The sequence below is a fragment of the Agelaius phoeniceus genome, chromosome 1, assembly GCF_051311805.1.
Source record: "Agelaius phoeniceus isolate bAgePho1 chromosome 1, bAgePho1.hap1, whole genome shotgun sequence".
NCBI lineage: Eukaryota > Metazoa > Chordata > Aves > Passeriformes > Icteridae > Agelaius > Agelaius phoeniceus.
Genome location: NC_135265.1, coordinates 97,759,669 through 97,771,983, shown reverse-complemented (window position 1 = coordinate 97,771,983; position 12,315 = coordinate 97,759,669). Strand labels below are relative to the sequence as shown.

General features: G+C 38.7%; 1 protein-coding gene across 1 annotated transcript in view; it reads left to right on the top strand.

Annotated features, from left to right (window-relative positions):
* DOK6 (docking protein 6) overlaps window positions 1-12,191 on the top strand; it is a 250,950-nt gene extending 238,759 nt beyond the window's left edge. Inside the window, exon 8 of the mRNA XM_054639325.2 lies at window positions 576-12,191. Coding sequence (XP_054495300.1) covers window positions 576-715 — 140 coding nt within the window. The 3' untranslated portion in view covers window positions 716-12,191. The remainder of the gene's footprint in view (window positions 1-575) is intronic.
* Window positions 12,192-12,315: the final 124 nt, after the last annotated feature.

Sequence of the window (12,315 nt, the reverse complement as noted above, 5' to 3'; positions counted from 1 at the left end):
GAGATTCATATCCTCATCCCAAACAGTATTCTGCCGTGTGCACCATATCCCACTGCCAGTTCCTTTTGGAATTACAGTGGTGCTGTGCTTACCTGACAAACTGGCATCATGTTCAAAGGACAGTAAGAAAATGAAGTGGGATTTGTGGAACTAATCCCTTTGAAACCCCTGGCATGACCTTCATGGGAAGCGCTTCAGGTAAAAAAGATGTGCACTAGTTATTTGTGAGCCCTAACAGACAGACAGACAGAGAGACAGCCCTAAAAGGCTTATTAAGTAGAAAATGCACAAATACGACACTGAAATTTTGAAAAGTAATTCTGACCCTAAATTATATCTGAGTTGGGTCTGGGGCCTTTTGCCTTGGCTGGGAATCTGTCAGCCACTCGTGCCCTTAGCCACAGGGCACAATACCCTCTTCTGCAGCCCCAAAAGGACCCAATGAAGCAACTCCGCTCTCCGGGCACCTTGGCACCGTGGGACAGTAGGAAGCTAATCTACTGGAGTCTGTGTCCGTGGTGAAAATCCTCAAAGCCCACTTACATCCTGTGTGTTCATGTCTCTCCCTGCTCCAGGTCACAACCTCGGCTCAGCGAAGGTGTCCCGGGCGCAGACATTTCCCAGCTACCCGTCGGAGCAGGGCGAGGAGCACCAGCAGCCGCTGTCGCTGGCCAGCAGCTACGCCTTCAGCTACGGCTCGGGGCTGGTGCAATGACAGCCGGGGGCTGGACATGGACAGCTGAGCCTGGAGCCTCCCGCCAGCACCGGGGAGCCGCTGGCCCCCTCTGCACCCACCATTTGCCGTGAAAACTGATGCCGACCAGCTCCAGCCGGGGCGCCGCCGATGCGGGAACCTGGAGAGGCGGCTTCCCCGAAGCAGAGGCTAAGTCTTTATTTATTTATTTTGCCGTTCCTTTTGTCGATATGTTCAGAAAGGAGGGGGTTGGGGGGTTGGGGGGAGGGAGGAAGGGGGACACGTCTGTGTTGTAAGAAAGTGGTGGAAACAAATGAAACTGTGTTGGTTGGTGTGAAGGTTTCTGCATGACCGGAGAAGGTCCCTTCTGGGGCTCCGTTGCAATGGCGCGTTTGACACTGGGGGCCTTCCTTCCCGCCCCCACCAGCAGGACAGCCTGTCTTCACCCACAACCTCTGTAGGTCCTTGCCACAGCCTACAATTCCCGCTGGAGGCACTGAAATGTCACCTACTCAAGAGGTGGCATCAGTGCTGTGAGGGTCACCTCCCGATACAAGTGGGTTCACCCACTGCCCTAGAGGGTGTTTGGGTGTTTTTTGAGCCAGGCACCAACAAATACTGGAGCAGCAGACTGATATGTTTTGTTGGGAATTGGGTTTGGTGCATCAAGGTAAGGTTATTGCCTGGTCCAGCTCTAATCTTAAATTCCTGGGGCACAAATTCATCCCTTACACGTGCAATTTTCACCATGCCCCTAAGAGCTGTGAACATCCCTATCCGCAGCACAGTCTAGTCCTCAGAACTGCTGCAAAATCCTCTTTTTTTGCAAATTATTTAGGTAGCCATCCCTGCAAGCCTAACTTTAAAAAGTGGGAAAACTGTTCTTCAAACAGAAAAACGTGGGCCACTTGCCCCGCTGGCAACTGCCTGTGCCACGGCTGGGCCAGACATGGTAGAGCTGAGCTCTGGTCTTGTCTTTCTGGTCAGTGTTACTTTGATTTTCTGTGTTTTCTTCTCAGATTTCTGTTCTAGATGCACATTGTATCTTGTATGATCATGTGTCAAGCATCTGTTTACTCTCAAAAGGAGGATGAGTACCTCTCAATGGAGATTTTCTGTCTTTGGAAGACGTCTTTAAAAAACGAACTGTAGTAGATGTTTGTAATCAGTAATGAGGAAATAAGTTGGAAGGCATACCTGTAGGTGGGGAATGAATTTTATCTATCCTGAACATTTAGATTTTTGTAACTGTTATCAAATATTTATGTACTTCTCGTGTTGCCCTGAAATGTTTGAAATTGTGAGGAGAAAAATTTGCCCTCTTGTATGATCTGAGGAGCCTTGTGTTCTGTTCCCAGTGTGAAACTATTGCCATGATTACCAGAGGGATTCAGTTCATTGGTTGTTTCTCAGGACAGGTTGAGGAAATGTATCAAGGAGGAGACACATAGACTCTTTTCCAATGAAACAATTGGTTTTATGTACTATAATTTAACGGAAAAAGTGCTGTTGGGTTGTTTTATATATGCACATTATATATATATATATATATATGTATTAAAAGGTATGGAAGAAACTTCTGCTTTTGATTAAACATTTACTGATACAGTATGGTCAGCTTTTCTCCAACCATTTTCCTGGCTAAGAGACCTTGCAGACTTACAGCTTTCAGTGAACGGCTGCTGAATAAGAAAAGCTTTGCGATCCACTTGAATGAAACAGTTCTACCCCACCAAAATCATCTTTATTTATTTTTTCTGTTTTTCCTGGTCTCATTCACTACCTCTTTTCCTTCTCACAGTGGTGCCATACTCAGGAATAGAATGGCTCCCTGCAGAGAGTATTTTGATGAGCTAAAATGTAAAACTGCTCTCCCACGCTGTCAGGGCACTGTACCTAGGGTGCTCTCAGAGCTGTACCCATCAAGGAAGCTTCATTCACACTTTCATTTAAGAAAAAGATTCAGTTGACATTTTGCTTAGGGAAAATTTCCAATTGGCAAACTTTAAAGGTGAAATTTGATACAAAACGATGATGATGTAATTTTGTTACTCAGTGCCGCTTTGCCAAATATTTGCCTTTTGGGGAAATGGTCAGTTATTTTTACTCATTTGCAACTGGGATTCTTCCACTTGCCCTAAAATTAAATATATTTTCTTTGAAACTCCTTAAATTAAGTTTTCAATATGTTCTACAGTTTTCAATGCTGTGTCCAAGTAACTTTCTTCCTCTGTGACTTAAATACGAGTCATTTAATAATTACATATTCTGCATAGCCCAAAAGTGGGGAAAAGGCAAATCAGCAGAATATGCTTTATAGTTCCAGGGTCCATATACTTTAATAACCTATCTAAATCCTCAACCTAGTACTTCAACTAGAAGTACTTCAACTAGTATTTCTATAAAAAGCATAAGATCTATATAATGTTCTTTTTGTTTCCTGGGGAGCAGTTGCTGTCTGTGGCTTTGTCTTCCTATGAAGTACCTGAGTATTGTCAAGTTAATGAAAATGTAGATGCTATTTTCAAAGAAAACACACCAAAAAAAGGAGGGAAGAGGGCATTATAGCAGTTTTGGCTATATATATGGCCATATCTAGCAGTTTTACTAAATATTTTGCTTTCATTGCATAATGCAACCATCCTCTCAACTCATACATTTATAAAATACCTGTGAGGTCTCATACAATACACAGAAAATTGAACAAAGCTGCAGAACACAACCAATCTAGAGCAAATCTGACCTGTTGGGAACCTATTTCTTGTAGAGACCAAACACAAGCACACTAGAATTTGAAAATGAGGATGCAACGTTACAATGTACTGTAACACAGTCTAAGACAACTGGTAACCTGAAGCACATAAGTATTCGGGAGCCAGTGGATGCTGCCATTAGTGCCACTCCAGAACAGCAGATGATACCACTGTAACATTGATGTATTCACACAGCTTCCACAAATGTTCCTCAGAAAAGCTCCATGAGAAGCAGGCAGACACTGTCACAGCAGTGTGCCAGAAAATTCTGTTTTCACAGAGTTGCTTTAATTCCTGGCACATGCCTGTTGATAACCTAAGTGATGGCCACTGAGACTACTTTGTACAGCTCCTAGTGCTTCCTCCAGAAGGAAAACTCTCTTTTGGAACACATGGTAGAGCTGCCTGCCTAGAGACTACAGTGGCCTTTAAATAGACCCAGGGACCCCGTGGGACCCTGTTCCAGTCTCGGCTTTCCTCCTGTGCAAGGCACACAGACTACTCCTGACCCGAGAGTTGCTCTCTGTTTTCAGCTAATGAGCTGTTAAGGGATGGAGGGCAACAAAATGTCTTCAGTGGTAACCAGGTACAGCTGGTACAAATGGAATAGCATTAGTACATGATAAAATAAAACAAATAAAATAAAGCTTCTGCTTTTATTTCTGTTTCAGAGGATGTGATATGAATATATAATTGTAACTGTGATTTACATTTTTTTTGAAATCACCCTTTGATAACAATATATTCACCCCTATGAACCAATAACACATGGCATTACTAAATATAGTTGCTAATATATCTTTACTGTGAATATTATAGATTGATGCATGCTGGTACTTTTGATTTTGAAGTCAGTTGGTGCAGAAAAGGTGAAATTGAAAGAGACTGCTAATAAATCATCAAATGGTGCTAAGGAACTTGAATAGTCCCATTTTTTAAACAGCCACGTTATTATTTATAGTTTAAACTGTCTGTGAGTACACTCCTTTGAAACAATTTCATCTGCCCATGTAAAAGAAAAAGGAGAATCTCTTGTAGCAGGGACTTTGCTGTTTTACTGAGTAAATATTCCGACATTACTTTTTGTGGCAGACAGGTGGTCACATGTATCAAGTTCTGTCCTTGAGAGGTTTTGATGTGTTTTTTTCTTTTTTGGTTCCACAAGAGCTACAAGTAAAACTTGAAAATGTATTGACAAACCAAAGGAGTGTGTCAAGATATTGACAACAGCTGCTCTCTTTTGTTTTGTCAAAAGTCTACCATGATATTTCAGGAAAAATACTTCATTCCACAACACACGTATAGAAATCCTGTTGGGATGCAGAAAACTATAATCAAGTTTTGTTCTAAGTTAATAAGACTTTGCTGGAAGAAGGGTTGAAATTGAGTGTCTGAGGGCAAAAGTGTTTTAAAGTGCTCTCTATAGCAATAATTTAAGTACAAAATACAGCCTTCAGGCACCCATTTATTTAGAAGCTGCTAAAGTGCAGGCAATCTGTGACGACCCTTACCTGCTTACGGCAAAGAGAAAAAAAGGTCAATCGTTAATCATATCTATGTACTGCATTTATCAGAAAAGGAATTAACTTCATGCTTGCTCAGCTTTCCAGTCTAAAAGGCAATACTATGAGGAGTAGGGTTTTTTGAGATATTTGATCTCTAGAACAGACAAATACCATCAGCCTGTAGCATATAAACCTCTACCCAGACTAGCTCACCAGCCACACGTGCTAGTTTTCATCTGGTAACCTAGAAACTGCAGGGTGGTTTTCCATTAGAAAATATAACTGTCTTGAATGGCCGTGCATTTTAGCATGAAATAAAGAATTATTTACAAAATGCTAAAAAGGAAGGAGTAATGAGTTCCAATTAATCTCTGCTTTAGTGTTTAATATCAGTGTATTTTGGCTCTTTTTTAAACCCACTGCAAAGGAGTAAGTGTGGCTTTTATCCACCCATGGAATGGAGTGAACAGTGGAAAAAGTGTGAAAAGCTGCTCTTTGATTATGAGAATAGATCCAATAGCACTGGAAAATTTCATTTTTCCGTACATCATTCAAATACTTGTGACTCTTTCCAAACACACTTATTACACAACAGGATATATTAGAATTTTGCAGTTTTAACCACAGAGAACTGGTCAAAATGCCTGCCTGTGTTTTGTAAGTAGAAGATAATGACTGTGCAACACCACTGTAGTGACATAATTTTAAAATCAAAGGGCTGGATATATCAATTCTGCAGTTATAAAATCTTGTTCTACATGAAGGGTGTTGTATTTGTTCTTGATATTATAAATAAATGCTCTTCACTTTTTATTTTAGATAAAAAGGTGAGGTAGATTGGAAACAAGGATAAGCTTATGGTGGAATGAAAGAAACCTCAAAGAATATTGACTCCTTTGTTGTAACAAGAAGTTTATCTCCCTCTTCAGGTCGTTAGAAGACAGTAAAAGGTGATGGGTGAAGGTCCTGTGTTTTCAGCAATTATTAAATTGCATTGTGCTTAGAAACCTAAATATTAGTATCTGCTGGTGACGTGGTGCTATTGAAGAAAATGGAAGTTTCACTTTGCAAAGATTTTTACAAGCTTATGCAGCTCGACAGATTTTTACAGACACATGTAAAACACACATGAAAGTAACTGAGGTTTAAGTATTATTAAATATAATTAAAGCATTTGACAATGTCCATATTCTTATAAATATTGCTAGCTGTAATGGAGACAATATTTCCTTTTAAACTGAATGCTAGCTCAGAAAGTAATAGGCTTTTTCTAATAGGAAAAAGTTAATCTTTTTAAACATCACATTTGAAGTCCCAAAAAATGAATTTCATTGGGGTTTTTTGTTGCTTTGATACAGAAATCTTCATGAGGTTCAACAGATTTACTACGTTCTCTTACAATCCTGAGATTGTCAAGTGCATTCATATATTTTACAGTAGATTTTTTTCCAGTGAGAATATTTGACATGAATGAAGTTAATTTTTAATCAGCTAACACATTTTTTTCAGTCTTTTTAAAAATTGTATGATAGCAAGTGAGAATGGAATAGAAAATAGCCCAAAATTAATTGGCTGATTTGGCAATTCCATACCAGTAACCAAAATAAGGGTTTCAGTTAAACATTTATTCTCATCACTGCTCCAATACTTAAAACAGAATAAATTACATAAAATAAAATTTTCCTTGTGGATGTTAATTGTTGCATTTCCTGAGTTTCCATAGATGATGGGCTGTGGCAGGAGATATCCAGAACTGCTTTTTTGAAATTGTTCTGATTTGAGATGGTTGCATGGAAAAACAGAAAATACATGAAAAAAAAATAGTGCTATGACTTCTTACCAAAGAATGATACATGTTAACTTTTTATTTCTTTGAAAATCATCACTATAAAAAGGTAGAGAAATTTATGAAAGGAAGTGAAGAATGGGGAAAGAAACCAACAAAAATACAACCAGATTCTGTAACCTCTAAAAAGATTAGGAGAAATTGGCAAACACTTAAGCACACAGCAGTGGGCCATGTTGAGCACAAAACACTTCCCCATGGCGTTCAACTTCTTCTTCTCCTTCATCAGGAGCTGGAAACAATGTGGTGTGCTCAGTCTGATTCACTGCTCTACATTACCTTCTTTACAAAGCATGATGGGGTCATTTTCCCTCGCCTGGCTGGAAGAACAGAGTACCAGTCTGCCTGACACCCATTATGCAATATAGAAAAACCAGTATTTTGCACAATGCACCACCAATGCTATCACACAGCTTTGTGGAACTCACTGCAGCCAGGTATTGTCAAAAGTAGAATTTAGAATATTTCACAGCTCATTGAGTTCTGGGTGATATCTTCCTTTATGATCCATAAAAATACATGCAGAGGTGCTCAACCTTTTTTCTTCTAATTTCAAAATGTTCTGACAGAGTTCTGTAGGAAGGTTCCTCCCATTCTAACATTGTTGGGTAAATTATAGACATTTCAAAGAAAATAATAAATGTCTGCTTAAGACAGTTTTATTTCAGAGGGAAAAAAAAGAGTAATAAAAGAGATTAATTTTAATACATGCAAATATTTCTAACATACATTCCTCTTTTCAAATACATATGTAGACATCAGCACAAACAAAGAAAAGTATTGAAGAAAAAAGAAAGATACTGTGCTTTTGTTTTTATCTTAGTATGATAAGCTATTGATCACTTAAATAATTTTATAAAACTTACTGGTTAATGCTACAAATTCATTATTTAGTGTAACAATCTAATTGAATAAACTGTTAAGACAGGTGTTAAATACCCTTTAGAGCCACTGAGATGCTTTTTTTGTAAAATTACAAAGTTGTCTTTTTAAGTAAGCATAAGGTTAGAAGAAATGTGTCAGCCATGGCTAGTAATTCATATTAATTATTTTATCTAACTATACAGGCTAAAAATTTGGATAGTGTGGAAATAATATTTTGAAATGTGTGTTAGATAGCTTTGTACATTTCCTTTGACATTTCTAGCTCAAACATTATCTCCTAAGTTATATGTAGGGATATATAAGACTATAGCACAGATAGTAAGGTAAATCTGCAGCTTTATAAATCAAGCCTTATCAGGGCCAAGAAATGAGTCAGAGCAGTGGCACTAGCTGGTCCTGAGGCATGGTGGCAGCCTACCCCAGTAGTATCTGACACACAGCTGAGGCTATATCACAGTTCCTGAGACTCCCCTGATTGAAAGGAGATGTAGGCAAACTCATCACTCCTTTATGCCATGGTTATCCAGATGCTTGTCCTCTTCTCATAACTCCCAATGCATTTTTACTATTAGAAAAGAACAACAACATAAAAAAAAGGTATGGACAAAAGCAGAGACAAGGACCCTCTTGGTAGAAGAGTGTCCTACCAAGGCCTGCAGGCTCTTCTTCATCCTAAAAATATGAGTTGTTTCTGTGCAGGAGCCCAGCTTCAGAGGGCAGGGGAGAGAGCGTGCTTACTTGTCTGATGCAGGCCGGGAAAGAACTGGGAAGGGTCTCCCATTTCCTGAGTGATTTGGCAGGAAAGATACTGGATGAGCCAGCATTTCAGGTGGCAGTGAAAAGCCTGGTCCAGTTTAGTGTTTGGAAGACTGTTGTGGGTCTCTAGCCTGGGGGTGGAACCATTTGCCTGAGATATCAAAGGAGCAGTGCTCACCCTGAGCCCACAGTTACCCTGCCACTACACCCCAGCAAGGCACAGATGTGAAGGTGTGCCTTGTGCTCTAGCCCAACAAGGCTCTCCAGGAATGTGTGTGTTTGGGAAATGTCTTTTGTGTTGCCTTCCTTACACCTTGAACAATACAGTCTGAGAGCTTGGCAAACAGCTTCTACTCCTGGGGTCTGCAGCCTAAAAGAACATTTTAGCACCTATCTTGCAGACAGACGGGCTGGTTTTGGAAATAACCTTTAGTGTCAGACTTACAAAGCTGTTCAGAGGATTAACTCCTATTGAGCATCTCAGCTTTGAAGGAAATTGCACTAGGGAGTACTCACGGAGGCAGAGTTTCAGCTTCTGTAAATAAATACCATTGATTTGGGCTTTCACAGAGCTCTGTAACTGAGCATATTTAAAGGAGCATGATGCACATAAGATTTAAAAGTAAATTTGAAAAACCAGAGTCTTGGTGCCCTGATATCTTTATGATTACAAAAATAATAATCATCATCCTTAAAAAAAAACATACACAAAAAAGCACGCAAACAAAGAAACAAAACAAAACAAACAAAAACACCCCTAGAATTGAAACCAGTAGTGAGATCAATCCTCTGAATATTAAATCTTTCCTTTTTCTGAAGTAGGTTTCTTATTTGGAGCTCTCAGGAGTAAACTAGCAAATGCTGGTAGCAGCTATACTTCACCTGTTCTGCCTGCTGTGTTTCCTTGGTCCTCTCCTCCTGTCCCCTAGTCCTGGGATAAGACCTGGAGAGGAGGCAGGCGGTTAAGTTGCACAGTATAGTTAGAACAAGCTATTTCTGAGCATTCTCCAAAACATTTAGGTGCCTAACAGAGAAGGTGGGTGGGAATTTAGATCAGGTGGAGGTCATAAAGAAGGTTAATTGCTGAACTACCCTGCCAAAGGAGGGGGTGCCCAGCTTCTTGTGTTCCTTGGTGGGTCCAGCCCTTAGAACAGCCTGTTTCCTCACGGAATCATTTTTTTACCCCGAGACACACAGCCATGGGAGAGCAGAAGACTAGCAGAAGGAGCAGTGTCATGAACATATTACAGTCAGAGAAGTTCTTTCAGGTAAAGGAATGTGTCTGAAATGAATGAAGAAGATAATAGGTTCTAACTTTCACCTTCTTTCGTATACTGTGAGTTTCTTTTTCGTCCTGTTGATTCAAACTCTGGTGACTGCCTTTCCTACATTCAGAAGTCTTTTTCAAAGAGATGTGAGTTTACACCCTTGAAAGACTTTTTACTATTGATCATTGAATATTCCTTTGAACATTGAATTTAAACATTTCCCTTTTTGACCCAATGAAAAAGATTATTTTTATTATTATGGAAAAGGTTTTACTTTTCTTTAATCTCATATATTCATTTTCAAATCACACAGATGGTAGTTACCCTAGAATACCCTTCAAGGTACTCAAAGCTCATTTTTTTAATGACAATATATTTTACTACATTTATTTCCTTTCAGCAAAGTTTCTAAGACCTTAAAAAACCCACAGAACTATTTTACAGTTTAGATGGTATGCTGAGCTGGTTACTATCCATGGTTGTGTCATTTTGCTTCATTGATTCTTTTTTCCTCCCTCTTAACTATTTGAGCAAGTGATACAGCTTGAAATAGCACAGTAACTGTTCAACATAAAATTTCCAAATTACAGTTGATGGAGTTTATTCAAAAGAATTTTTTAAAATTCCAAAAGGAAAGGACAAATCTATGGGAAATATTGAAACTAAGCAGCAATAAACAATGGTTTGTTTACACTGGAAAGTCTATTTACATAATCCAAATAACAAATATTGGGTCCCAACCTGCCAGACTGATAAAATATTTAAAGAGTTCTAATATTGCATTTCAAATTGAGCTTTTGGAAGTTTCTCTTTTGTGTAGCTTGCTAGTTTTTAAACCAATAAGAGTATTGATAAGTTTGGGGTTGTTTTCTTTTTGGTTTTATCTTGTCACTTGTTCAGCTGCTGTTCACTGATATTACTATGGTACAAAAATGAAGCTGTTGTTTTGAGATTGTTTTTTGAAAAAAAATAACATATTGTTCTTATTATGCTATGTGTGATGTGATTTTCCCTGTGGATTATCCTACTGGTAGAACTAATATGTTTACGGTATTTGAATTAAAACAGATTACATACCTGCAAAGGAGTGCACTATAGATTTTGTTTTGTCTTCAAATCTCAAAAATAAGCAATTATTTCAAAAAGACAAGCTGAAAATACCAAGAGAGAAAAGGAATAAGGGCAATACCACAAATAGTCAAAACAATCTGGTATTCCAGATATTTAACCTCAACCTCTCCCTTTTTTTTTTTCCCCTCAGTAAAGCAGGGATGTATTCTGATGGTCTCTAAAAGCAGTAAAACAATACCATCTTCTCAGCTTATGGATGTTTGTGTATCTCCAGTTTGTCTCTCCAAATGAGACCTTCTGTGTAATCAAGTCCATTACATTTTTATTTTGGCATTTTACTATCAGGGGGACCATAAGAAATGACCCAATGCTACAAGATTTCATTTGTAAGGCTGTGCACAATTTAGAATTATCTGCTATGACATTTGATAACTCAGGAAATAAACCAACTTGTTAGTAGTACAGTTCTGTGTATCCTCATCAATTTCACATTCAAGCATTTGTATATCTGAAAACCTTCAGCAAGTGAAATTTAAAAAAACCAAACATCCATTGCAACGTGTCCTTGTTCAGGAGTACAGAAAACCAAAACAAGATGTTTTTAATGGTATATGACATTGTAAACAAGTTAAGTCTTCAGCATAAGTTGAAAGGGCATTTAGTTTAGGATTTTAGATTTTTAGCTGAAGTTTAGGATAACCACATGATGCTATTATTGCTCAGATAGTGAAGAGAAGCCTTGTGTCCATGTTATTCTCAGAAGAAACTAGGTTCCTATTTTCCTGTGCACGTGAAGAAAGCTTTCCACTGGAGAAGGCTGTGCAAAATGTGCTTTTCGCTGTCAGGCTGTGATGCTCTTCCTAGCCAGCCAAGCAGAACCAGTACCTGATTTGTAGGCAGGCTCATGATGCCTCTACCACTAAACCCTTTCAAAAAAAAAAAAACCCAAACAAAAACCCCAAATACCGTATCCAGCAACATTTTTACATATGCTTCAAGAGAAAAGTGGAATCAGGTATAGATGGGCCAGGCACACAGTTTGCAGTAAGCTGACATGATTATCAGCTGTCATGGTAACACCTTCATTTACTGGGATTCTGTCCTCAGTAATTCAGCAGATTTGTAAAAGGTCAAAAGATGCATAGATCCTAATTCTCAGGTCTGCCTTCTAGTTCTGTTTGTTTAAGGATTTATTTTTTTGTCTGTTTGTTCAATTTCTGTGTGATTTCTTTTGTAGGTTTCAGCAGAATATATACGTATGCACACATACAACCACATATGTATGTGTATTGTTTTGTAAATGTTCTCAGTCATGCTTTCTTCTGCTTTGCACCATTTACTCATATACCTTCCATGTTCTCATTTATTTTTTGTGCAACTAAACCTTATAATAAATTATTAAATATAACCTGACAGTGACAGAGTCTTCCTGTTTTGTTTTCTTCTGGGCACAGGGGGGGGAATGAAGGGGGTGAAGGAGTTGGGGAGGAAAGCAGGGGCTACACTTCAATTGCATCCCCAAAAGGAAAACACTGAA